The following is a 27,808-nucleotide window of genomic DNA, read 5'->3' as shown; positions in this document are numbered from 1 at the left end:
TCAGTCCTCTAAAAGCATTCACTGTATTCCTATAGCAGTTCTAAAAGCTTCCACTGTATTCCTATAGCAGCTTGCCTGAGTTTTTCTGGTGGTTTCTCCACATCCTGACTTTTTTTTCTTTTTAGCAAACTTTCCCTTGCTAATCCCTCCTTCAGTATAACCTTGTTAGTTTTGGGGACACACCCCTGGCTAGGCCTGGGCTTACAGGGCTGCCTCTCCCCACCCCTTCCCTCTGCTGTGGTTTAAAGTGTCACCAGATGCCTCTGGTTCACTCCCTTTGCTTTAAGCCCTTACAAGGGCAGGAGGAACCAAGGCTGGGCACATAACCCATTAGTACTGGGGTGATAGTGAAGGGGTCTTGGGGGAGCACTGACCCCCCTGCAACCCCTTCATCACTGGGACTGTTGGCACAAAAGAAAACCAGTAGGGGAAATGAAGAACTTCTGGTAAGACCGTGACACTGGAAAGAATGGTGGGGAGACTAGGTTGGGGGCCCTTGAAACCAAGGGTCTGTGTTTCTGCAGTGGTGGTAAGATGAGAGGAAGTGAGGGGAGGTGGGAGAGGGGAGAAAGGAAAGCAAGAGAGATGCAGACAGATACAGACAGAGAGAGCCAGGGAAAGACAGATGAAAATGAGGCAGAAAAGAACAAGCATAAGAGATAGGAGAGACAGAAAAAGAAAGAGCTACTAAAGTGAAGAGGGAGGAAAACTAAGATGAAAGAAAACATAGACAAGGAAATGGATATAGAAACAGTGAGACGGGTAGCTATGGAGAAAGTGGGAGAGAAAAAAACAACAGTCTCATGATTGTTTTAGTGTAGGAGCTAGAAACATGAGAATTCATTAAGTCTCTGAAGATTTCAATGTCAAATGGAAAAACTAAACTGTAATGAGATTTGATCACTTACATTACGTTTACCATATTTCAAAATATTTAAGTCTGGAGGGACTCCTGTTTGAGTCATTTTTCTTTTCTCCTCTTCAGGAAAATTCCAGTTTTCTTCTTTGTCTGCAGTTTCCTGGGATCTTGGGCATCTGCAGTTGTCAAGCGTCGCCCAAGTAAGGGTCACAGTTTCTGGATTTTGAAAAAATCACTTGTTTGCAGAAATGATCAGGCAGGGCTGTGGCTGAGAGAGGATGGAATGAAGTATCCATGGTCCTTCACAGCCTCACTCTTCAATCCTGCTTTAGCCATGGTTTACTCCATGGCTGGTTTTATGTGGTCAGTGATGGGTATGGAAGAGAAGTCCTGGCTGCAATCACAGTCAGCAGGAAAGCCAATCTGTGTACTCCAGTGCTTTCCACAGTGCCTACTTGGTTCATATGGTGATTGGTGATGTTGGATGGGCAGACAGATGGATGAATGGATGGATGAATGACCCGGGGTCGCGGGAGGTGTAAAGAGTGTGTTTGATGTACTGGGATGGCTGGGCCAAAACTTGTAGCTGGAAAATGCTTTTTCTGAAGTTTAGGAAGTCACTGTTGTCAGGGTGACAACAGGGTGCTCATCAGGGTGCTGGAGTTAGACAGTCACAAAAAGCCTTCTTAAACAAGCTTTCTCCCTGCAACCTTCTACCTGTGTAAGAAGCATCCAATTTAATATCAGGATTTCTCATCGAATTAAGCGTTTAATCATTTTCATGGTTCTTTTTTTTCTCATTACACTTCCCCACTCTCAGATGCTAACAATAGCCTAGTTGGAATGCTTTTTTGATCTCTTGGAATGAATCTGTAAAATTAAAAGCATCCTATATATTTTATTTTGGATTAGTGAATCCCAAGTCTCCCCCCAAACTCCTCCTCTATTTAACAAAGATTCTTAAGAACTCCACTCTCCAGAAGTCCCACTGAACGGGCTCAAGGCTGGCTCTGGATTCTCCTAGGAATTCTAAAATTTGTGGTGTTTAAGGAATATTTTCTAGCCCAACGCACGAGAAGTTTTCCAAACAGGCATCTGACACTGTGCCATTCAGAACATTGTGCTGCTCTGGTTCCAAAAGGAACAAATTCCTAATTTCCCCCAAAGGAATACTTTCCCAGTACAGACTACTAAAACAACTTTGCACCTTGCTTCCCTTCCAGGATGAGTTGAAGATGAATGAATTATAATCCTAGAGACAAAGTAATTAAAGCCAAATACACTATAGGCAAGGTGTTTGGTATACTATTCTCCTTTAAATAGTTTTTCAGCTCTTATTATTATTGATCTATTTTCATGATCTCTGTAGGGGTTGGGGTAAGATAACATGCTGTCTCTTTTGCAGGGTTCCCTGTTAATTCAAACTCTAATGGTGGAAATGAACTCTGTCCAAAGGTTAGGATTGGCCAAGATGATTTACCAGGCAAGTAGCCATGTATCATATTGAAAACGCATGCTTTCTACAAACCTACCTGATATATTCTTTTATTTGGGAAGGTTGTGGAAAGGAAAATATAACCGATCTCACTTTAGACTTTTTATTTTGTGTCCCCTTTCTGTAGGGTTTGACTTGATTTCTCAGTTCCAGGTAGATAAAGCAGCATCTAGAAGAGCTATTCAGAGGGTAGTGGGATCAACGGCATTACAAGTGGCTTACAAATTGGGAAATAATGTAGACTTCAGGATTCCAACAAGGTATATAAAAATATTTTATCTAATTATCTGCCTAAAATGCATTTTAAAAAATGAAAAGCTGCCCAATGTTAGAGAATCTTCAATGCTTCTTAGGTTCAATGCTTCTTAGATCATGATTTTTTTTTTTTTAAGACGAAGGAATTTATTTACCTCTCTTTAGTGTCTAAATATATGAATGCGCTTCATGTTTTCAGTATGTGATTTGCTTTTCATTCCAAGGAGAAAAAAAAATCACTGGGACCATTATACATTGATTCAGGACATGTTCTTATTACTTTGCTCTCTGTTTTTGTATAATTTGTCTGGTTTTGGCTGAAAGGACCCTCTGTGAAAAGTGCCAGGGGTTAAGCATAAATTTAACTAGGAACCACGGAGTGGTTAGAAGACTCACAATGGTGCTGTTCAAGCATCCTGGTGCTGAAATTGACCACACATCTACTGCCTGGCTCCTGGCAGGAATCAAACAAAAGCAAAACTAGAATAATGACAACTGAAGCAATGGTAGTGATAATAAGTTAAAAATCCTCCACTTCATTTACCTCCGTCTCTAGAACTATATTTTTTATCCTTTAAATTATTGATAAGCGTGGTGCTTCAGTTTGTATATGTGTTGAGTCATGCCATTGTTATGAAGGAGCTTTAGGATTTCAGTTTTATATCACCTAAATACCTTATATGTAGTTATCATAATCATTGTATGTTTCAGTGTACTGCAAAAAATTGAAATTAAGATTCCTTTGATAGATGAACAAGAAAACTAAGGCTTTGATAAAAAAATTAAGCTGTAAAAGTAAACAATGATTAATTAGAACAGTAAAAGAATATTATAAAAGCTCTAAATGTTTATAATAATGAAAATTTTGTTCAAATTAGAATATTCTGATACAGTGCTAGACTGTAGATAGAAATTCATGTCTTCAACATACGAACTGCATTTTATTTTTTTCTAAATATGAGCTACGTTTTATAAAATGACATAGTGCATTGTATCAGCTCTTTCTATAAATTTACTAATTAACATTAAATCTCATCCTGATCACAACCCTGTGGTAAAGACATTATTATCCACATTTGATGAGGGAGGGGAGTGAGCCCAGAAAGCTTAAGGTACTTACATGAGGTTCCAGGGGTGGGAGATGCTGGAACCACTGAAATTCAGTCAGAATGGTTCTTCAACCACTACTCCGTACTGATGCTGGAAAATTACTCACAGGGCATGATAACAGATACTGACTTTTTTATTTTTGCTTGTATTTTCTTTGCATGTACACAAGTGCTAGTGTCCTTAAATATCTTTAAAAACATTTTTTTCTTTCTTTAATAAAATAAACGTGATGGAAGACATCCCCCCCTGCCAATGCTGGACCTAATTCTCTCCTCTGTAATTTGAAGTACAATCTGGATTGCTATTAAGTAACTCAAAGTTCAGAGACTGACCAACTTGAAGCCACATAAACACCCACCTCCTACTCATCTTTGCTGTTGCTCTTCTCTAAGTGCTTAGAGCTATCACTAAATATTTTTTAAAAAATTTTTTAATCTTTTTTAATTTTATTTTTGAGAGAGAGAGTGACACAGAGCGTGAGCGGGGGAGGGCCAGAGAGAGGGAGACACAGAATCAGAAGGAGGCTCCAGGCTCTGAGCTGTCAGCACAGAGCCTGACCTGGGGCTCGAACCACGAACCGTGAGAACATGACCTGAGTTGAAGTCGGTCCCCCAACTGACTGAGCCACCCAGGCACCCCGTCACTAAATATTTTTTACAGGATATAACCAATGTCTCATATTCTCTATTTCCTTGACCCTTGCCTCCACAAAGTCTAAAAATTCTGTTTTACTGGTAAAGCTTATTAAAAGTTGAAAAAAGAATTAGGCAGGAAGTAGAAAGAAATAAAAAAGAGAAGGAGGGGAGAGCCAGAGGGCTGAGTCTCAAATAGGTAATAAAGTGTATTTGGGGGCAAATTGCTTACACGGTCTTTGTTTCAGTCCCTTCAGCATAAATTAGGAATAAAAATAACAGTGTCATAGATTTGCCATGAGGAGCAAATTGTTAATAAATGGAGAGGGTTGGATAGAGGTTGGCACACAGTGGTATTAGTTGAGTATTTATTCTAACTAGTGGAGAGCACCAGGAGAAAGTGTGTATATGGGAACCTTTTCTCCTTAGTGGATTCTTTCTTTTCAAGCTGCCCTCCTAGTCCTATTCATTCAAAAACCAGATGGCAAGAAAGGCAGGAACTGGAATTGCTCTCAGACCAGGCAGGGAGTAGACTGTCTTGGTTTAAAGGAAATTTCTATGCTGAAGAATATAGGTTCTGAGGGAATGAAAAGAAAACCTTAACAGAATTTGTGTGGGAGGGGAGTAAGAGTATGACATAAAAAACTTATGTGATAGAGTCACAATTTACCTTTATCTTCTCAATATTTTTGGAAGATTATGAGAATAGTTTTTTTTGCTGATTTTTATTCTTTATTTTATACATAATAGTATCACAGTCTCAACTCAGACTTACAAACATTTTGTGTTTGTTTACCTTAATAAACAATTCTTACATGGGTTAAGGTCATAAACAAACGCTTCAAGGTCTAAAGCCTTCTTATCTTTTATTTAAACCCATACAGTTCTTCTTTTTAAGGTACTCTGTGCAGATTGTAACATAATGAAATAAATCATTTATAGATCCAGCTTCTTCTACATTATGTATGCTGTCAAGTTTATTTATCGATGTGCATAGCATATTTGCAAGAGCAGAATCTCAGGTGTTCAAAAAAGACAATAGTATGGGCTGCTATATAAATTAGACATGTGAGGACTTTGAAAAGGTCTTAAGTATACATATACATATATATTTTATTAATTTGAACACCAAAAGGAATTTTCTCCTCTTATCATATTGACATTTTGTATTAGCCTGTTTAAAAGATTAATAACATGATAATCTTGATTATACTTGTATACTTACATGAACACACACACATATACATAATCTTTGTGTATATGAAGAAAGAGAGCTGATGGATACACTTGATTTAACAATGTGTCTATAAAAGAATTGTTCTTCTAGCAACCTTACTCACAAACTCATTTTTAAAAAAAAGTTTTTGGCATTACCTCACCAAGTCAGAGGTAAATGGGGACATTCTGTTCTAGTCTACCTTCAACATAATCTCTTTCCTCATTAAGCAGGAAAGATGAGATAAAGCATAAATTGGGAGAGATCCCTCAGTCAACCTCATGATATCTTTGCAAAAAAGTCACTTAAACAAGTTACTGCAACTTGTGGAACCAAAGCAAAATAGACTTATTTTATCTAGGGACTGATAAAATTCTATAGCCTTGTTTGGTACATCTGTAAACTAATACATTGGTAAAATACATTTACAAAAATCTAGGAAAAGAATGCTTTATGGAGAGAAGAGGACAAAATATTAAGATTTATCTTCCTTCTGTGAAAGCCTCATACCTCAACAATAACTATATAGGACAAAAAAGAAAAATAAATTCTTTAAGCATCTGGTTAAATCCAGATCATTAAGTAAAAAGAATATGAAAATAACATATTCATAATTTAAATGGATGCTTATCAAATTTCACCATTCTGTGAAACTTTTAAAACTTATCTCCCAACTCCAAATTAATTGAGATCAGTTAAATGAACTGTATAAACTTCTATGCGGTTTTATAATTATGCAGTAGGCAATATATTATATTGTCATCAGTAAACCTTAGCCTCTTCTCTAGAAGTTAGTCTGCAGTATGTATATCCTGAAAAATTTATAGTGAAAGGGAAATACGTCAAATAGAATCTATATTAAAAGTAAATATCAAAATAGATATGGTAGACATGTTCATTCTGGGGAAATTGTCCTTGCACACACTTTTTATTTCCTTAGCTCCAAACTGAATCTTTTCTAAATGTACATGTTAAAACCTCCTGTATACTTGACAAACATTTAATAAATTGAAAACTTTGCAATAAGTATAATACATATCACTAGTGATCACTTAAGAATGTGTACTAATAAAGGAATTCGCCCAGTATTATAAATAAAAATTAAAGTCATTTTAGAACACAATGATTAAAAGAAGTATTTTGATGCTAAAAGGGTATTCAGATGAAAAACTTCATATTTTTGTTATTTTTATAAAACCAGCTTTTAAAAAAAAGGTGATGAAATTTGTTGACATAGTTGACCCATTTTATTGAAGGTGTGCAAAAATATGTGTAGTAAAGAGTTATGTGTTTGTTCATGCTATTGTAAGGGATGATAAAATTTTATAAAGTCAAAGTAAAGAGAAAATCTTAGCAAGTTGAGTATTTCACCTATTGTTAAACATTCTTGCAACTGAAGAAATTTTTGGTTTAGAAATTCTTGACCCCTAACAACCTATTTTAATGCAACTGGCAAATTAAATCAACATCCACTTAGCTATTTCTTCTTGCCTTTCTCTTTTTTACTTTTCACAAGAGAGGGCTATTTAACAGGAGTCTGACCTGAAGGAAGGTGATTTGGGACTTTGAGTCCTGTCCATAACTCTTCTCAGAAATGTCAAATCTTATTATTTAGCAACCAAAATGAACAGCATCTAGTTTTCCTAGCATTCCTTCCTTACTTAGGAATTTTTCTATACTGAGGAGAAAGGTAGAAAAATACAACCTTAGGGGAGCCCAGGTGGCTCAGTCGGTTAAGTATCTGACTCTTGCTTTCAGCTTAGGCCATGATCTCAGTTTCATGAGTTCAAGCCCAACATTAGGCTCTGTGCTGAGAGTGGGGAACCTGCTAGGGATTCTCTCTCTCTCTCCCTCTCTATCTACCTCACCTTTGCTCACGCTGTCTCTGTCTCTCTCAAAATAAATAAATAAACTCAAAAAAAAAAAAAAAAGAAAACTATAACCTTCAAGCCTGTGAGAGATGATGCTTACATTTAATAGGTTCTAATTTTTTTAAAATTGCAGCCTTCTGCTTTTAGCAGCTTGGCTTCAACAAAAGAAGATCCAGGTAGTTATTGCTGCTCCAGATCACAGTTTCCACATAGACTGGAGCTGCCTTAGGGACACTGACAGTCTTGTGTTGCCATTTAAAGCAATAAAAGTAGGGTCAGGGGTGCCCCGCATGGCTCGGTCAGTTAAGCATCCGACTTCAGCTCGGGTCATGATCTCATGGTCCATGAGTTAGAGCCCTGCGTGGGGCTCTGTGCTGACAGCTCAGAGCCTGGAGCCTGCTTCGGATACTGTGTCTCCCTCTCTCTCTGTGCACTCTGTCTCTCTATCAGCAGTAAATAAACATTTTTAAAAAGCAATAAAAGGAGAAACAATACAGACTTAGTTGTCAGACTGTGGAACAACTGGGCTGGAGTAGAGAATTAAGAACTGGCCACCTTTCCCTTGTCATACATACAGCAACAAGCAACCTGCTGCTACTTTAACGTTATGATTTGAATTCCCTGGAAAAAAGACTAGTGTGCTCAGTGTGAAGGAGCTTCTCAAGTCTGCACAGTTACTGATTCTCAGAACGCATATGTGGGTCTAGGATATAATTGTGGAGGGGACTTATGGGAGCAATTATGGACATAACAAATAATCCTAACAACATGCTACATTAAAATAAAAAATTTAAAAGCTGCTTTAATGAAATGGTTTTATTAACTAGTAGAGCTGTTTAGATTCCAAATGATCTCTTCTTTAATTTGTGGAAGAAATGCTGCCAGGAACCTTGCAAGAATATGTTTTTTGGCTGAGATGGAATTGCTGAACAGGAGCTCTTTAGGTAGCATAAATAGTAATACTGTTGGGGGTATGTGGCATTGGGAACCCTCCTTAGCTATGAGGAAGGGTTTGTTTTTTCTAATGTGTATTTTAGGATGGAGCATTAGTGTACATGAATGATGGAGCTTCTGTGAAGTTCATGAAAGAACAAATGGTACATAGTTTTTCACACTGTAGCCTTTCTGTAGGTCTAGAATCTAAAATAGCATAATAAGAGAATATGGTAATATGCATGGGTACAGAAAACAAGAGTTTTATTTACTGTTTTAAAATTTTGCTCAGGCATTTATATCCCAGTGGTCTGCCTGAAGAATACTCCTTTTTAACTACTTTCCGGATGACTGGAAGCACACTTGAAAAGAACTGGAGCATTTGGCAGATTCAGGATTCCTCAGGGAAGGAGCAAGTTGGTGTGAAGATTAATGGCCAGACCAAATCTGTTGCATTTTCATACAAGGGACTGGATGGAAGTCTCCAAACTGCAACCTTTTCAAATTTGCCTTCCTTGTTTGATTCCCAGTGGCATAAGATCATGATCGGTGTGGAAAGGAGTAGTGCTACTCTTTTTGTTGATTGCAACAGGATTGAATCCTTACCTATAAAGCCAAGAGGCCAAATCAGCATCGATGGCTTTGCTGTGCTAGGAAAACTTGTGGATAATCCTCAAGTTTCTGTTCCGGTAAGTATGAAGTCATACACTATGGTAGATTAAAACAAAACTAGATAGCTAAAAACTAACACTTCAGATATCTTTGACAATCATTTGAATGTCTTAAGCAATGAACAGTTATTCGCTTTTTTAAAACGTTTACTTTTGCAAGAAAGAGACAGAGAGAGAGAGTGTGAGGCAGGGGAGGGGCAGAGAGAGAGAGAGAGAGAGAGAGAATCCCAAGTAGGGCTCAGCACTGTCAATGTGGTATCTGACTCAGGGCTCAATATCACAAACTGTCAGATCCTGACCTGAGCCAAAATCAAGAGTCTGACACTTAACCGACTGAGCCACCCAGGCTCCCCGAGTTATTCATTTTTAAAATTCACTCAAGCACTTACTCAAAAAGCCTTAAGTGCCTGTTTTGAGTAGAGCACATCCCAAATGGAATGGGAAATCAGAGAAAGTCTCAAGGAATTGGTTCCTGGTCTTAAGGGGCTTCAAGTTTACTTGGATGATGTGACATGCCCCCCTGGAGCTCCCAGAATCCTTCAGAAGCAATGTAAGAGAAGCAAATACTGGTGTGGTACACCCTGTATATAAACAACTAATGAGAATATCAAAGTCAGGTTAAGATGAATGGTGGATTTAGTTAGTCAAGAATTCTGTGCTTCTTTTTAAAAATTTTTTCAAGTTTATTCATTTCTTTTGAGAGAGACAGAGACAGCAAAAGTGGAGGAGGGGCAGAGATAAAGGGAGACAGAGAATCCCAAGCCAGTTTGGGACCGTCAGCACGGAGCCCGACATGGGGTTTGAACTCATGAAACCATGAGATCATGACGTGAGCTGAAACTAAGAGTCAGACACTTAACCGACTGAGCCACCAAGGCACCCCAAGAATTTTGTGCTTCTTGAACACAATGAATCTTGAAATGGAAGGATTTGAACTGGCAAAAATGTATTCAGCTGAGGGAAAGAGCATCAAATGAAAGGGAAGTGGAAAGTAAGTGGGCCCATTGTGTGTGTGTGTGTGTGTGAGATGAAGGGAAGGGGGTGGAAGATACTAACTGCAGGGTATGAGAGATAAGGTTAGGAAGCCGTATGGTGTCTGATCAACAAGAATAAAAAGCGTATAGATGGTACAATATTTACTTAGTAAGTCTTGTATGACATAAAAGTAAAGGATTTTAGAGCTCTATTCATGATTTTACTGTAGGGTTCCATGGATATAAAGGTAAGGAATTATATAGTGACAGAGTAATTATGCCAACTAATACCATACAGTTCTATCATTTTGAATTGTTAAACTTTTATTGAACAATCCTTTAAAAGGATATTTTATAATATTATTAGAGGGATTTAAAAATACATCTTAGGTGATAAGTGTTCTCTGGGGGGGAGGAACTAAAGAATTTAGAGCTTAATAAATAAACTGTTGAGGCCAACATTCTCTCTCAATTGGAGCTGTTAAATTCTAGTCACAAAACTCATATCATGGCATGTAGCAGGGGTGATACAGTGATTCTGAATTGTTTCTGTGTACTTCTCCAAAGAAAAAAAGGTTATCAGGCACTCAGTAATGGAATTGTTCAAATAGCTTATTTTCAAGAGAAGAATTGTGATTAGTGTGAAGGGTAGTGTGAAATTTCTATATTCTGTGATGGACAGGAAGCAATTTGTAACTGCCATATTACCGCTCTGACTTGTAGACACTTGAGAAAGTATTTCTTCAACTAATGAGTTATCACACCTCAAGTGACTGGGTTAAAAAGCCAATGGGACCGCTATCGTGCCATCTTGAAATTTTGTGAAGCAAGATTGTTGCAGTGGTATGAGATTGGGATTAGTTTGCAGGCAACTCCAAATGTCTGCAACACCTGTGTCATTTCTGGACCATGGGTAAGGGTGGGGAGACCTTAAGGTGCTTCTTTACTACAATGAACATCAATCAAGTGCTTGCAAAATTGATTGATTCATTGGCCTTGAATAACATTTCATTTGTTTTTGTAGTCTCAAGTCTTTATTTAAATTTTAGTTAGTTAACATACGGTATAATAACCGTTTCAGGTGTAGAATTTAGTGACTCATCACCTACATATAACACCCAATGCTCATCACAACCAGTGCCCTCCTTAATGCCTATCACCCATTTAATCCATCCCTTGAAAAACATTTCAAGCCATTATAATTCTGGATGCTAGGGTATTATTAAACTCTTTGATTGCCAGAGTGGCAAAGTCTCAATCTTACTCCAGTACATTATAGTCTAGCCAATAATGTTATAGCTGATTGTAGTTTTTCTGCCAAGCGTAGTCTCATATCACAGTGGAGACCAGTTAGGACCGGTTATCCTCTATTTTATTCTGCCATGTGCAGGCACACAACAAAGAACTGGCGGCTGGTATTATATTTTGCTTCTGGTTCACCAAGGAGCTTTTCAAAGTCAGTACACTGTAACCAATGTTAAAAGTAATTGAAACAGGCATGAAAATTTTTTTTCCTTTACACTGAATTCTGACTTTCCCACAAGGAAAGACAAAAAAGACTTGAACCTAAAGCTTCATTAAAGTTTCGTATTTGGTGATCGAGTAGTGGTGGTGGTAATAATAGCTAAAACAGGTCAGAGTTACAGGCCAAAAAAAAAAAAAAAAAAAAAATCCTACTTACATCCAAGGACTGACAGTGACAATGTCAAACTCAAACTTGTCACCAAAATGTATTCCTCAATTTTTACTCTATATTAGACAAATAGAAAATTCTATGTAAGAAAAGCCCATTTATGCTTTTTAAGCACCCTGATACCCTTAATATGCCAATTTAAAGTTTCCAAAATGCTTTCATTGCCACTAACCTATTTTATCCTTGCAACAATTTTATAAGATAGCAAGCACAGATAAGATTATCTCCATTTCTCAGTTGAAGATGTGACCTCAAGTGGGCTTCTTGACTTGTAAAAAACCATGTTAGGCACAAAATATAATCTACCTATTTTCTGCTGTGCCAACAAACTTTCCTTTGAGAAAAGGAAAAATGCATAACCACATATTGTTCCTCATAAAGCATTTCCTCACTTTCATTTTAGAAAGCATTTGTGATTTGCATAGATTTTTCAGAATTTACTTTGTGGGACGAACAAATAAATGTTTCTTTCTTAAAGAAGGAGGATTGTACAGTATAAAATATGTTCTCGGACATGTACTTGTTTATTAATTTAGTAAACTTTTATCATGTGCCTATATACTGGCTATACAAACTTAAATAAATCATGGATCTTGTCTTCTTCAGTTCAGTCTCTTGAGGGTGATGGGTTGAGATAAGTAAACAATGACAGTACAACATATGATAAGGGCCATGATAGTGAATGGAGAGACACTGGGAAAAAGTTCCTCACTCAGATTAGGCCAGGAGGCATGAGAGTAGACGTCAAGCATATTTACTGTAGAAAGTGATATCTAGAGGAAACCTGGGGATGAATAAGTATTATCCAGGAGAAGACAGAGTCCAGTGTTGTAGGCAAAGAGCCTCCCATTTGGGAATTCTCACACTGATCAATTCTTCCCTTTTCAAATATTATTAGTCTTCCCACACTGCTCCTTACATTTTAAGACTAAGAATAGTCAAATACTCATATAAATCCTCAGACAAAGCCCAAGTGCCCACAACTTGTCCTTAAGCCTTGGTTTTATTCTTGTTTTATGTTTTGATTTCTCACCAATTGACTGAAATCTGAAGTTGCTGGCCATTACTGAAGATCAACAGTGACCACAGGTCCCTCAGAAGACTTAGAGAGTGATGAATAGTAGTATCCATATATTCTGGGTGGTTAAAGTATACTTATAGAGGACCCTTGTCTCCATTTGGAGAGAGCAAATATTCAATATTGATGTCTGAGAAATTTTAAATTAAAGTGAAGTGTGCCCAAAACATAAGAAAACAATTAGGAACACTGTATTTTTCCATTTTTCTTCATGAAATTAGATTCATTCTAATCTTTGACACTCTGGATTAATTGAATACCTTTTTCAGGATCAACACGGGCTTTTCTTTAGTAAATACATCAAAAGCAAACATCCCTTCTAAAGTTATTTACAGATGTCAAAAGGTAGCCTTAAGAACTGCATAACAAAAAATGCAATTGGAAACAACATTTGATGGAGCACAAATGCTAAAAGACTCTTTTATATTGTACTTGCTTGTGATTTCCCCCTATCTATCCTATCTTGTGTCTCTTTCCCTTTTTCTAAATTGGAAAAGGAAACCAATTTCAAGAGGTGTTCATAAAGCTCGCAGTATAGCTGCTCACGTGATCTACAACTCAAACACCTTCTCATCATTCATGGTTATTTAGTGGGCTCAGAGCATTTTATATTTTTTCCCAGCGCACTGCTGTAATACATTGTTCGTTTGATTTTAAAGCAATAAATCCCGTATTTCCTATTCTCCTTTGTGCCCATATTTTAGGATGGTGCCATTTATCCCACTGCAAAGCTCAGTTTCCTGGCAGCATACCATAAAAACATGTTATTTTATGACAGGTTCTTTATTGTTTGTTGTCAGTATGATTGCCTAGGAGAGTTATTTGGTACAGCTCTATTAGAAAACAAAGTTAGCCTTTCTCCCTTTTCAGGGATGTGCACTAGGGGTTTGGGCTTAAGGAAGGATACAAGTTTATGGGGTTTCACAAATACATGATTCAAAACCTTTTTATCTTACCTATGCATATTCAAAATAAACCAAAGTGGAAAATAATCAGAAGATATGATGCCTTTCAAAGTATATTTCAAAAGTGCTGCTCTATGTTATTTTTGTGAAAATCAGAGAGAATGTGAGAGCAGATAGAAAGAACTGGCAGAACTAGTGACAGAGACACTGTCCTTTATTCTGCTCTATACAATTAAATTATAATAACCCCCACATGCAGAAACAATGGAAGTTTCATAAATGATAACATGGGAAGATCAACTATGAGGTTGTGGATAATATTTTTTTGGTATTTAAGAAATATTGTAGAAAGTTATGTTTTCAGTGATTTAAGAGATGCATACTATTGCATAACATCTAGACTATTAAGTTTGCTTACTAAATTGTTTTCGACAAGTACATCTTCTACAAATACTCTTTCACTTGTAAGTACGAAATAAATACAAAAGAAATGGTTATGTTAACAATATATATCCATAGGAAATACTTTTTATAACACTTGGGGGTGATTTGACTGGAATACTTTTGAATACTGACTGTGAAGACAATTTTTTGGAGATAAAAACTGCTGTATTATAAACTGTATCAACAATATCAGCTGGATTTTCCACTAGGTGGCGATGAAATGAGGAGTACACAGAAAAAAAAAAATCTGCTAACATAGAAGGAGCCATAATTGGAGGAAGGGACTATGGATAACTAGAATAAAAACTAAGTAATGGTCAAACTTGCTTTTAATGGAAAATTGAAAACACTAAAATTTTCTATTGGCCTCAGCTATGCCCATACTGTTGCAGTTTTTAAAAAGTCAGTGCTGTTAGTTTGTCTGTTTCTATTAAAATGTGTGGGCTAAGATCATGAAGAAATCTTTGTTATGTAGCCTGGGTGGTTGTAAGGCAAGAAGCTAATTCAATGGCATTTTTCCTTCTCTTTGTGTTAATCTCTGTGTTTGGTTTCTTTGGTTATAATGTAGTGTCAATAGAATCATGGACTTTCCAAGCTGGAGGAAACTTTGATTGTATCCTTTGCAAATCTCTAAATTTACACATGAAGAAATTGAAACCCAGACAGAAATTGAAACCCAGACAGGGGAAAGGGTTTGCCCCCAAGCCATAATCAAATGAGAAGATAAATACTATCAATTCTTAATTCACTGTTTCTTATTCATCTTTATATATTCACTAATTAACATCTGGTAACTATTTGTTAAACATCTCTTAAGTTATAGACAGAAATTAAAGCTCCAATGGAGTTTACATTCATTTGGGGGAGGAGAGATGGACACAAGGGTATAAATGAATAAATGTATAGAATGCTCAGTGTTCATAAATATTATGGACAAAAATGAAGCAGGAAATTGGATGCCTGGGGAGAAGGCCTCATTGACAAAAAAAACATCTTAACAGAAACCTGAAGGGGTTGGGGGTATTAGCATATGGCTCTCTGAGAGAGGAAGGTTCTGGAAAGAGAGAATATGGAGTGAAAAGGAACTGATGTTGGTGTTGTGTGTTATGTTTGAGGAGGGCATGGAGACCAGTGTGGCTGGAATGAGACTGAGACAAGAAGGCAATAAGCCTGGAGAGGTAACATGATGGAGTGAAGGTGGGGAAATTGCCTTAGCACTTGGCTTACATGCTGTATGAGATGGGAGGGTATCAGATGGTTTTGGATAGATAAGTAACATGTTCTCATCTTTTCAAAGTGTCTCGTTGGCTGCTATTTTGGCAATATAATGTAGGGGGAAAGAAGGACAATGCTTAGGGGTACAACAAAAGGAGACCCTTAGAGACTACTGCAATAGCTCAGGCAGAGCTGGTCTTGGTTTGGAATAGGGTAGCAGTGAAGGTGGTGCAGGGTGGTCAGATCCTGACCCTTTTATTTTTCTAAATATTATACACACACACACACACACACACACACACACACACACACACAGACGCAGGAGCAGAAAGAGAGGAGGACAGAGGATATGAAGCAGGCTCTGTGTGGACAGCAGAGAGCCTGATGTGGGGCTCAAACTCAAGGACCAAATGGTGAGATCATGACCTGAGCCGAAGGCAGATGCTTAACCAATTGAGTCACCCAGGTGCCCCAGATCCTGACCCATTTTGAGGGTAAAGTAAACAGAGCTGAAGTGTAAGAGAAAGGAAAATCAAGAGTGACACCAATATTTTTGGAGTGATTAATCAGAAGTATACAGTTGCCATTTATTGAGATGGGAAAGACTATGGGAAACAGTTATCAGTGAGAATATCGACAGTTGGTTGGGAACATCTAAGTTCAATCAGGATTTTGATCACTATTAGACACCTAAGAGAAGATGCAAGCAGGCAGTTAGGTATGTTCTTCTGGAGTTCAACAGCAGGCCCAGCTGAGAATAGAACTCTAGGAGTTGTCAGCATATATGTGGTATTTATTTAAAGCCATGAAACGAGGAATCACTGAGAGACGAATGCTGCAGAGAAGTCATAGAGCTGGACGGTGAAACAACCAACACTTAGAGGTTGCTGAGATGAGGGAGGTTCAGCCAGAGAGACCAGGAAGAGCAGTGATGTAGGAGAGGACCAGGAGATGGTGGAAAGTCAGGGACTCTGAAAGTCAAGGGAGAACAGAATTTTAAGGAGGATAGAATAGTCAACTCACTCAAGTGCTTGTAGATAGATCAAATAGGATGAGAACTGAGATTTGACCACTGCATCCAGAGACCCACAACAGTGACTTTGTGAAAAGACCCATTGGATTGTTGGGGGTGAAAGCCCAGTTGCAAAGTGTCCAAGAGAGAATGGAAGGGAGAGGAATTGGAGGCAACAAATTTAGACAGCTCTTTTGCATTTTAACCGGAGGGAAGCAGAAAACCAGATGGCAGCTGAAGGGGGATATGGTATGAGGGGAAGGTTTGTTTTTCTTAAATGGACAGACAGCTCAGGATGCCTCACCATAGTTCAGAGTTTAATACTTCTTTATGTTCTACTAAAGTAGCCTCTTTTTGGCTCCAAGGACTGGGCATTTATGACCACATGAATCCCCTTGAAGTGCCCTTTTAAATTAGGCCACCTTTCTCCATCCATATCCCTGGTGCAGAAAAATCATTGATGACAGTCCTAATTAGCTATCCAATCCTACTCAAATTCCTTAGCTTAGAATTCAACAGAGGAAAAAAAAATCTAATGTCTATTGTTTGCCACATTGAGTCTGGTCCCTTCTCTATACATCACTTCCTCCTCTTACTGTCACCTCTTCAGAACTCTGACCTGACCTTTACCCTCCCATCTCAGCTTATGAAAATTGCAACTGCTCTTCAGGGCCTCACTCACATGTTACATGTTATATGATCCCCTTGTTGATGACCTTAGCCATGTTGCACATCAACTGCAATAGTATGTATTGTCAAAAGCAGTTCTGGCCTAGATGCTGCCCTATGTACTCAACATTTTTGTGTCTTTCACAGTATCTCTCTCAAAGCACATGAATGTGTTATATAAAGATATGTTGGATAAAAAGATGAATAAATTACTACATGCCAGGTCTGCTAACTCTATGTTTACTGCTCTTTCCTTTCACTGTTCTGCCTTTGCCCTTGGTGTGATTCAAATGACTGTCACCTACTCATATTTAATGACAATTCCTAGCACTGTGTCTGGAACTGCATAGCCTAGTCTACAGACAGTTGGGGAAATTTCTGATTTCAAAGCAACTCAGAACCTCCTGCTTAGCAACTAGGAAGCTTCGCTTGGAGGGGGTCCCTTATGATGGTAGAAACCAAATTTTGGTTGTAAACTGAAAAGAAAAATGAGATCTCAGAAGTCAAGTATTGCTTTAAATCTTTGTTGCCATTGAGTAGACGAAAGCTTAAAGAAGTATTTCTCCTGTTAAAAAAAACTTTATCTTTGAAGAGCTAGTTTTTAGGGTATTTTGTACTTGTAAAGTTTAATCATAATTCAGTATGTAAAAAATCAAGCCTTGTGCCATTCTCATTAATTTCAAATCAAGTTCTATAGTTTGTCGTTAGAATTCTCTTAGGAGGAAAAGGTAGTTGTTTGCTATTAGTTTTTGCTTAATTTTTATGAAGAGCTTAAATACGTTAGTAATCTTTCTCAACAACCTAGGAAAATAAGTAGAAATCACTAGTACTATTAAAAGAACAGAGAGTTGGGGCCAAAATTCCTTGTGTTTTTTTTTGTTTTTAAGTTTTTTATGCTTATTTATTTTTGAGAGAGAGAGAAAAAGAGAGAGAGAAAGAGAGAGAGAGAGAGAGAGGACATGAGCATGAGGACATGAGCAGAGGAGGGGCAGACACAGAATCAGAGGCAGGCTCCAGGCTCCAAGCTGTCATTACAGAGCCCAATGAGGGGCTCAAACTCATGAAACGTGAGATCACGACCTGAGCCAAAGTTGGATGCATAACTGACTGAGGCACCCAGGTGCCTCCAAAATTCCTTGTTTTAACATGTTGTCTGCTGGGCACTACTCATAAGCATTTTATGTTGAGAAGGATGAATTATGGTAGGGCATTTATGTTCTGTTTAACAGATGAAAAAAACCACCCTTCTTATTTCTCAACTTGTATTTTTCTCAAGTCTTAAAAACTGTAAACTCATTAGGGAGAGGAGAATATCTTTGGTTTTCCCTAGAATGTTTCCCTAGTGCATGCTTTATATTTGGACTTCAAAAATGTTGACTGAAAGACTAAATTAAAATATTCGTCACATATACTTTGTCAGTGGGTATTCAAAGACAAGAATGATTCCAGGTATGAAAATGAGAAACGTGTGGAAATCAGCATTTTAGATGTGTAATGTAAGTGACTTTTAGTAAGGAACTCTGCCAATCTTCCTTCAAAATAATTAACATGCAAATTGGAATTCATATTTCATGCCAAAAAATGGTTGTTGTAAAGATGATTATTAGTGTGTGGGTGGTGTTTATGTGGCTGCACAGATGTGTTCAGAAACCTCTGATCTATGTGGCACTCTGAACAACGCAGCCTGTATTCACAGATGAATTATCGTTCACTCCCCTATTATCCTGTGCCACAATTGCATCTTGCATATTTAAATTGCATCTTGCATATTTAAACAGGTGTACCAATTTATCCAGAGAATTACATTTTTGAGAAACCAGCTTAATGAATTACTTTGCATTTTCTTTTTTTTTTTAATTTTTTTTTTTCAACGTTTATTTATTTTTGGGACAGAGAGAGACAGAGCATGAATGGGGGAGGGGCAGAGAGAGAGGGAGACACAGAATCGGAAACAGGCTCCAGGCTCTGAGCCATCAGCCCAGAGCCTGACGCGGGGCTCGAACTCACGGACTGCGAGATCGTGACCTGGCTGAAGTCGGACGCTTAACCGACTGCGCCACCCAGGCGCCCCCGCATTTTCAATAAGTAACATTAATGAACTATCTAAACAAAGGATATACGTTTCCTGGTTAGCCATATAATTAAAGTTTCTCAGGGTGATTAAGTTATGAATTATTTTGAGAATCAAAATATCACACATATACAATGCATGCCTTATGCGAGTTACCAATTCACAAAGGACTATGTGAATAAAAGTATTTGAATGGTCTTTCTTATTTTGAGACTTAGGGAGGGGAGAGACACCTTTTCTTATTCTGGTAATATTTTTATCTAATCATTGAACAAAAAGAATTATAATCTTCTTTCCTATTTGATATTTTATTATACACATGAATATGTAACTGCATATAGCAATAATTGTCCGTTTTTGGAGAACCATTAGAAATTTGCTTCTGGATGTATTTCCATAACAAGCAAATAGGGAGAGGTCTGACTTCTTATGGAAGTTTCTTAGTCTTGTTCTGAAGTTTTCTACCAGATACTGGAAATAAGCTTACAAAGTTTTGATTTGTAGATCACTCTTCTTTTCTATTCATCTTTAAATTTTTTTAAATGTTTTTATTTATTTTTGAGACAGAGACAGAATGTGAGTGGGTTAGGGGCAGAGAGACAGGGAGACACAAAAGCAGAAGCAGGCTCCAGGCTCTGAGCTGTCAGCATAGAGCCTGATGTGGGGCTTGAACTCACGAGCTGTGAGATCATGACCTGAGCCGAAGTTGGACGCTCAACCGACTGAGCCACCCAGATGCCCCTATTCATCTTTAATATGAATGTTCAATCACCAAATTCCTTGGTTATTGGCTTAGAAAATTATGGCTTTTTCTGGAGTTGGGATATATTCTTGGGGGAGGATAAGGAGCGGGTTGGAGAAGGCCCTTATTTTACAGTCAGGCACATTTGGAATGCTAGCTCTGTCTTTTACTAGCTGTGTGACCCGTGGCAAATGATTTAACCTCTCTGCCTCACTTTACTCATGTGTGAACGGCTTCAAAGAGTTGTTTGAGGCACAGCTAGGTATTTTAGTAGTCATTAAGGCAAATGTTGTTCCATTCTTTCTTTTATCTATTAAAATTTCTACTGCAGTTTAGAACAAAACCAAAATAAAATGATCCCAAACAGATAAGACTAATCTAATAAAAATAAAGTATTTGATTCAAGTGATTTTCTTAACTGTAAGATAATTGTGTGGCTTGGAAAGCAGTTCCTTTGAAGGATGTCAGTAAACTATTGTTAAATAATTCATACTATGAATACACAGATATTTTTCATACTATTTGTAGAGAACTTTCCGTCTTAAAATATGCCTTGGTTTAGCTCTCACTTTCTTTTCATTCCACTTACCTCATTTTTCCAGATACCCATATTTTCTGGAGAAAAGCTATGGTAGGGTTGAGAGGACAGTTAGAATCATCTAACAAGAGGTGCAGGAATCTGAAAGCTTAATGTCTTACTTTTACCACTCTATAAAATGGAAAACTTCCTTTTGTTTAACTTTCCCTTCCTTATGGGTAGGAAGGATGGACTTCATCCTTCATCCTTTCCAATTCTGATCTTCCATTCAGTACTTCAACTCTGGATCCTTCTGTAACAGTGGAAAAAAATGTATCTAATTTAATGCTAGATCCAGTAGATCTAGAGTCCATTTGGCAGGTGGGATGGAGTGTAAATCACTACTGGATGAAAGAAAAGAGATAATGTTTTAGATTTGGGACCCTGATACTTAACTAGGCATTTGCATAAAGCCAGGAGAATCAACTGACCAAGAAATATGGATCTGAGATGACTAGCAAAGAGCTTCCTCAATCTAAGAAGACGGGCCAGCATGATGCCATGATGCATGGTGGTATACATCTTTTTTTTTTTTTTTTTTTTTTTTTTTTTACCTTGTCACCCGAGGCCTTCAGCTTCAGACCTGGTTACTCTTCCATTGTTCTGTTTCTCTCCTGCTCCCTTCTTATTTCTCCCTTAACACCTGCTAAAATGTAAGAACTTGTCAGGGCACATTTGACATAACACCAAATGTCTTCTATTATCTTGTTTTTCCCCTGAGTTCTAGATTTCCCTCTCAATTCCTCCATTTCCAGTCCTTCCAATTTCCATTTCAAGCTGTGAGTACTCCCTGGAGAATTTATTCTGTAGCATGCAATTTTTTTCTAGGACTGGATTTTCTTTCCTCTTCTTTCATCCTGGGTGCCACCTCTTTGGCTGTCTCCGTCTCTAATCTTCTCCCATGTAAACGCTTAGCCCATGTGTGCTGTGTCACTCAGTAGGCCGGGTTCCAGTCCAGACCCTCACACAGGCTTCTGACTTGGACAGTTCTTTGTTCTCTCAAAGCCTCATGTGAATAGAAAATCTACATCTTGAGGATGTGGTAAGGACAGAAATGGAAATTCAATGCCAGAGGGCTCTTTCCTGCCTAAGGCTATGCTGGAGTAATGCTGGAGTATTGCAGAGCTACTGATATCTACATTCAATAATCTGAGAAACTTGGGAAGAGCTTCCAACCCATTTCCATCAGAAAATCTGTATTCAGGGAATAAGACTACTGGTCCACTGAGGTGAACCAGTCCAAGCTGGTCTCCGCCCATTTAACAGTCGGACCACACTTACAAACTTCTCTCTCTCTTAAATGACCTGCTTGTGTCCTCCAAGAGAATGTGAACTGTATGCTGTCTTTCTCCAGTTTGAACTTCAGTGGATGCTGATCCACTGTGACCCACTACGCCCGAGGAGAGAAACCTGCCATGAACTGCCAGCTAGGATAACTGTGAGTCATTTGACCACCTGCAAAGGTCACTGCCACCCAGCCTACCTCTCACCACCTCCTCAAACACCCCACCTCCTCATTCTTTTTCTAAAGAGTTCAGGCTTTACTATACAGACCAGATAAATTTCAAGGAAGCACAGGTCCCACCCACAGCCTGGCAAGTACAAACTACCTCGGGGGTGTCTGGTTCTACTTTTGGTGGCTTACGACCCTCACTCCTCCTCCCCAAACACCTTTCCAAGAACCCTTGAGGTCCGTTCGCTGCCCACAGTGGACCGGGAGAGACTACACTTGGGCAGACCCGCAGAGGCAGAGACAGAGGCAGAGGCAGAGGCACGCGTTCAGGCCTTGCCAGTGAGGCGGCGGGGAAAGGGTTAAGGGGGACTGTTGTCATTCTATCCGTCCTCCAGCCGCAAGCTCTCCTCCAATCCCCAGGACCCTCTCCATAGCCATTCATAAACAGGAGTAAAGTACGCCACCCGGGCCAGGCACCTTAGCAAAGACTACTCCTGGGGGCGCTTTTTTTTGTGTGTGGGGGAGAAGTGCCACTTTATGCGTGTGACGGGTCCGGAAGCCTAGCGGGGCGGCAGGAGACACAGTCCGTGCAGGGGATTAGCAGAGGGTGGCGGGCATGGCCTGGACAGCAAGGGATCGAGGGGTCCTAGGACTGCCACTGCTGCTGTCTGGGCTCTGCTTGTGCTTGGCTCAAGTAAGTTGTGTGCGAGTTTGGGGGGTGGGGAGAGCCTTCTCACTTTCTCCCGGTCTTTTCCTCTCCAGGTCATCGAGACCACCGACCAGGTAAGCGGAGGGCGAGATGTGTTTGCAATTTTCAAGTGCACGCAGGGAAAAGTGGAGGAGCAGCCGTCGCGGGAGGTGTGGGGAAGGCGCAGAGCTTTCCCTGGGCTCTGCAGCCGCGTTCTTCCCGCAGCCTTGAGCACCTGCAGCGAGTACCCTCGGAGTCGGGGACCCTAATGACCCTCCGGTCATCTAGGAAAGGCGTCTCCTCCTCGACTGGGCCCCAACACTGCAAACAGAAGCTCTGAAGGCCATGACTTGAGACCGGGGTTTAATTGTTAGCCTGGCTGCTTCTTAATTCCCCCACCCCGCCCCTCTAGGACGCAGTCAAGGGCAGGCCTTGCTGGAGAAGGCGGGAATTCAGGCTAGCTGCGCTAAAGCTCCCTCTCCCGCTCCACCAGCCGGTGGTGGCAGCACTAAACCGCGAGTCCTGCTAGCGGTGCCCGCCGCTCTGGGATTGGAACCGAGCGGCCATGGCTGGCATCAGTCAAAATTTCAGCAATTTCCCGAAGGCTCTGGCATCTCCTCCCTCCCGCCGGGAGAGGACCAGGCGGGGGCGGGTGAGCCCAGCCAAGGTTTGAGGTTTCACTTACAAAGACCCCATTGTAACCTGTCTGGTCATTGGAGTTTAGAAAAACAAAGTTTTCCTTGATGAAAGAAGCTCCCCCCTCCCACACTTTCTTATTCTTTTAAATTAGAAGAGAAAAAAAAAAAATTCCCACATTCCCTAAGCTACATGCTCATACTATTTTCAGAAGCCAGTATTCCCTCTAGCACTATCAAAGCTTAGCTGTTTGCAAGCTGTTTAGCGTCAGTCTCAAAGTTGGTGTAATTTTAAAGCAAGGTGCAATGACCTTATGCAAGAACAGTGTCACTGCAGGTAAATCTGAAATGAGGCCAGGCCCTCCCTGGGTTTCAATGCTCTTTTGCCCCACTCCTCCCCAGTTTTCCTCTAGTATTTCCCCCCCCCCCCCCCGATTTTCACTGGAAGTAGAAAGATTTACAAAACGATCCGGTTTTGTAAACAAGGATCAAAGAAATCTGTCTGAGGTGGAGCGCCTCCATTTTGGGCAGTTCATTTTGGCCAAAACACTGACTCTCAATTACTAACCAAATCGAGGTATTGAATGACCACCATTTTCATTACTGCATCCCTTAAAAAAAAAGGCGTCAGGCCTTCCCTTCTTCAAGACCCCCTTTTGGTTTAATTTTATTTATTTATTTATTATTTTTTTTTTTTAACGTTTATTTTTGAGACAGAGACAGAGCATGAATGGGGGAGGGTCAGAGAGAGGGAGACACAGAATCTGAAACAGGCTCCAGGCTCTGAGCGGTCAGCACAGAGCCCGACGCGGGGCTCGAACTCACGGAGTGTGAGATCGTGACCTGAGCCGAAGTCGGCCGCTTAACCGACTGAGCCACCCAGGCGCCCCTGGTTTAATTTTAATGTGCTCTGTTGGGGTGAGGCCCTGTGACCCCAATGCCCACCTTAGGGCCTGCATCTTGCTCTAACCACACCATTAAGCCTCATTCAGAACGTGGTGGAACCAGAGAAACCTGCGGTCGCTTGGGAATTTCATACATGTTTACCAGGTTTCAAAACTCCCTGCTCCAATGGGAAGTGTCCTTACCGCGTGGAGGTGGGGGCCTCAGAACATTGCATTCAGTTTCTCCTTGTTGCCCAACGTGCTCCATTAACCTGTATATGCTGTTTTTGTCAGAGAGGTCCCCCAGGCCAGCAGGGTCCCCCCGGGCCTCCGGGCCCCCCTGGAGTTCCGGGCATCGATGGCATCGACGTAAGTTTCTATTTCCAGTTCTCTGTTCCTCCAGTCCTGGCCTTTTCCTACCCTTTCTCCAGCGGGATGGGTTTATTTTTGACAGGGCTAGATGCCCGCCACCTAAAGGCGGGATAGGACTAGAGTGAGAGCTGGGGTTGGATCCTAGAAGCCTGGAGATTTTCAGAGGGATAGGTAGACATGCTCAGTTGTCCCTGTTGGTCAAGAATCTCCACCATTTAGCTTTACCCAGTCCCCGTCCCCGATTTGTGCGGTGAACACGTGTGGGAGTCTCCCCGCGGGCTCCCTAGCGCCTCCCACTCATGGACTACTCTTACCTTTTCTCCTACCCCTCTAGGGTGACCGAGGTCCAAACGGTCCCCCGGGACCCCCGGTAAGTTAATCAGCGCATTCGCGCTTCCTTTCCTTCCTTTAGACGTGGTTTGCACCACGTGAGCCCCAAGAGTCCCAACTTTGTATCTTTCTCACTCACTGCCTCGCCCGCTCCCCGCTCAGGGTCCTGCTGGAGAACCGGGCAAGCCAGGAGCTCCGGGCAAGCCAGGCACTCCGGGCGCGGACGTGAGTAGGCGTGGGTGCACGGGAGCGCGCGCAGTCCGGGACACGCGCGCGCGGGGTGGGGGTGGGGGTGGTGCAGGGGAGGGAGGGAGCAACGTAGAGATACGCCGGAGGGGTGCAGACTGCGGGAGTCCACGCCGGAACAGGGCTGCGGCCCCGAACTGGGCCTTGTACTCCATGCAAAGGGTCCTGAGAGGGTGGAGCTACCTCGCGGCACCCTGGGTTGAGCCTGCAGCGGGGGCAGTACCGGCTCTCAGAAAACGCCCGAGGGTCCGCTTCCCTGCTCACCCCGCCTGCTCGCTTAGCCCCACTTCCGGCACAGGGGGTGCTGGAGGGGGTAGAGTCTTACCCGGCTCTGCGGGGGCTTCTTTGCCAGGCACTAACTAGATTAATTTAGAAAAGGACCTGCAGGCCGGGAAGGGGTAGAGTACTCCTAAGTGCTAAGGAAGAGGAGAAAAAAGATACCTTTGAGGGGAAGTCCTGGAGTGGGAATGTGGGAGAGGGGCAGAGGCAGGGAAATGGCCAGCACACATAGAATAGGCAATTCAAAACTCGTTTTCCCTCTTTGTTTTCTTGACTGGCATCACTGACGGAAACAAATTCAGTATAGGGTTGCTCGAAAACTGGGAACCAGCAACCTTTCTCCAATTTACCCACCTCCACACCTCTGCCTCCCCTCAACTGAGGAAAGCTCTTACTGGCTTGTAGGATAAACCTAACCAGTAAATAATACTTTCTCAGACTCTCATGATTTCAGGACTCTCGGCTTCCCCTGTCTCTGTGCGCTGGATTAATACTTATTGAGGTCCTACTACAGGCCAGCCCCTGACTTTAAAACTGGGATACAAAGTGAGGTAAAATAAGGTTTTCTGTTCTCAGAGAACATACAGTGGTGCATTCCTCAAGTTATCCTTCAAGTGACCGCTTTATGTTGTTTCCGAAACCCGAAGACTTTTTCTAAATCAAAGAAAGCACCTGAAAACCTATGATTATAATTCCCAAGAATTTTTGACTACAGAGTAAGACATTTTGAAGAAAAAAAGCTAGATTTTAGTGGTTATTAAGATATGCTTTCTTTATAAAAGATTACCATTATGAGGGTATTTGTCTATGTTATTTAGTACTTTAGGAAAGACTTTGTTTTACATTTCAAAGCCCTGAGTTTGAACTTTCCTGTGTGATGCACGAGGCAGTGCAAGAATCCTCCAAGAACGAATATTTGGATAATACGAATTGAATATCAAACTAATATTTGTATAATACAAATGAAATTATATTATTTGTTGGCTTTCAAGCTCTTTCCGACACTGAATTACTTGAAACTGTCACATCATAATAGAAAAGTCTGATACAAACAAGGCCACTCAATAAACCAGTAGCCCAATATGGGTTGGATTTATTTCTGCATCCCTATGAAACTTGGACCAGTCTTTTGTGTAAAAAGAAAATTTATGATTACATTATTATTATTAGTTTTGTGGTGGTTGAAGCATAAACTAATCACCTGGTCTTCTCTTGGTAATGAGTTGAAAGAATTTCAGAGAGAGGGCTAGAGTTTTCTGTGCTTCAGTTAACAGTGCTTTTGTAGCATGCTCAGCCTGCTACAAATTCTTCCTTACCTTTTACCATGAGGTCATAAAGACAACGCCTGCTTTTGCTTTGTAAAGTAATTCCTTCTCTTCAACAGAAATTTTGGGGTAAACAAGTGAAAGTGCTTCAAAATCTCTGGAAGTACCATGTAGTTAACAATGACAAGGAGTTTTATCTTCGTCTATAGCGGCAGTATCGTAGTAAGAAACTCATGTGTGTGCCAGCATTGTAGGCCTTTCCTAGGACAAAAGTTAACTATACTAAGCAAAAAGTTAACTACACTAATTGTATCTGTGTAGAACTTTTTTCCTCAAGTACAGTCACAGACATTATTCCCTTTAACCTTACGATAACCTAGAAGGCAAGTTCGGCTAATATTATTTTTCACAGATAAGAAAACTGAATAATTTTGAGGACAACTAGTTTCCTCAGGGACCCAGATTTATACAGTGGTTAAGATAGTGAAAGAAACTAGATTTCTTCATTTTTAACCTTACTCTCTCTCCAGATAGTTTTGCCTCATGCGGATACAAAATGAAGATCTTAAATGGATGAATAATCAGAGAAAACTGAGAGAAAAAGAGTGATAGTGAATTTTTAGTATCTGAATTACCAGCCAAGAAAAATGATTTATAATTAATATTTTATAATTATTTGTAAACATTGGTACGGTTCTAACAGATTTTGAAATGGAGCCATAAGGAGTTATAAGATTCTGGCTTATGCTATTCTTTGGCTCCTTTGACATGTTAAACAAGTCTTTTACCTTGAGACTACACATTGAGAATAATGAAATATCAGTAGCTGGATCAGATTGATGTTTGTTTATCCCTGAACATAGGGGAGCTAAGTAATTAGGAGAGCTTCAGTGATCTTTTCTTGTCAGGTGAACCTGAGTGTAGTGGTGGGACCTTAAACCTCCAACCTCCTTGTCTTCTGCTCTTTGGCTCATTGCAAAGCTGTTCTTTTTGGTAACGTTAACAAATGGTTAATGAGATGATGTTTGGAAGAATATAGAAGGAACGTGATTTAAAGGGTAATTATCCTAAGTGAAGTGGATTTTTTGACAGAAAATGTAAAAGACTCATGGCAACTATGCTTGTAGAATTATGCCTCGAGTCTCACAAGCTGAGTAGTTGGAATGCTGGAAGGAAATGACTGTTGAAGGCTGGTGTTCTCCGCCAAGCAGTAGCATGAAAGTTCCGAACACAG

The 27,808-nt window shown here is 40.1% G+C and overlaps 1 protein-coding gene across 1 annotated transcript in view; it reads left to right on the top strand.

Moving 5' to 3' along the window:
• Positions 1-283: 283 nt before the first annotated feature.
• Positions 284-27,808, top strand: part of COL9A1 (collagen type IX alpha 1 chain) — an 88,556-nt gene continuing 61,031 nt past the window's right edge. The window contains exons 1-10 of the mRNA XM_086707173.1: positions 284-446; positions 986-1,059; positions 2,265-2,342; positions 2,482-2,614; positions 8,664-9,060; positions 21,777-21,860; positions 22,638-22,658; positions 24,377-24,451; positions 24,789-24,824; positions 24,947-25,009. Coding sequence (XP_086563299.1) covers positions 433-446; positions 986-1,059; positions 2,265-2,342; positions 2,482-2,614; positions 8,664-9,060; positions 21,777-21,860; positions 22,638-22,658; positions 24,377-24,451; positions 24,789-24,824; positions 24,947-25,009 — 975 coding nt within the window. The 5' untranslated portion in view covers positions 284-432. The remainder of the gene's footprint in view (positions 447-985; positions 1,060-2,264; positions 2,343-2,481; positions 2,615-8,663; positions 9,061-21,776; positions 21,861-22,637; positions 22,659-24,376; positions 24,452-24,788; positions 24,825-24,946; positions 25,010-27,808) is intronic.

This window comes from Puma concolor, chromosome B2 (assembly GCF_028749965.1).
Source record: "Puma concolor isolate L17-30 chromosome B2, mPumCon1.1.hap2, whole genome shotgun sequence".
In the NCBI taxonomy this organism is placed as follows: Eukaryota; Metazoa; Chordata; class Mammalia; order Carnivora; family Felidae; genus Puma; species Puma concolor.
Note: the sequence above shows the minus strand (reverse complement) of the source record. Positions and strands in the feature narration are given on the sequence as shown.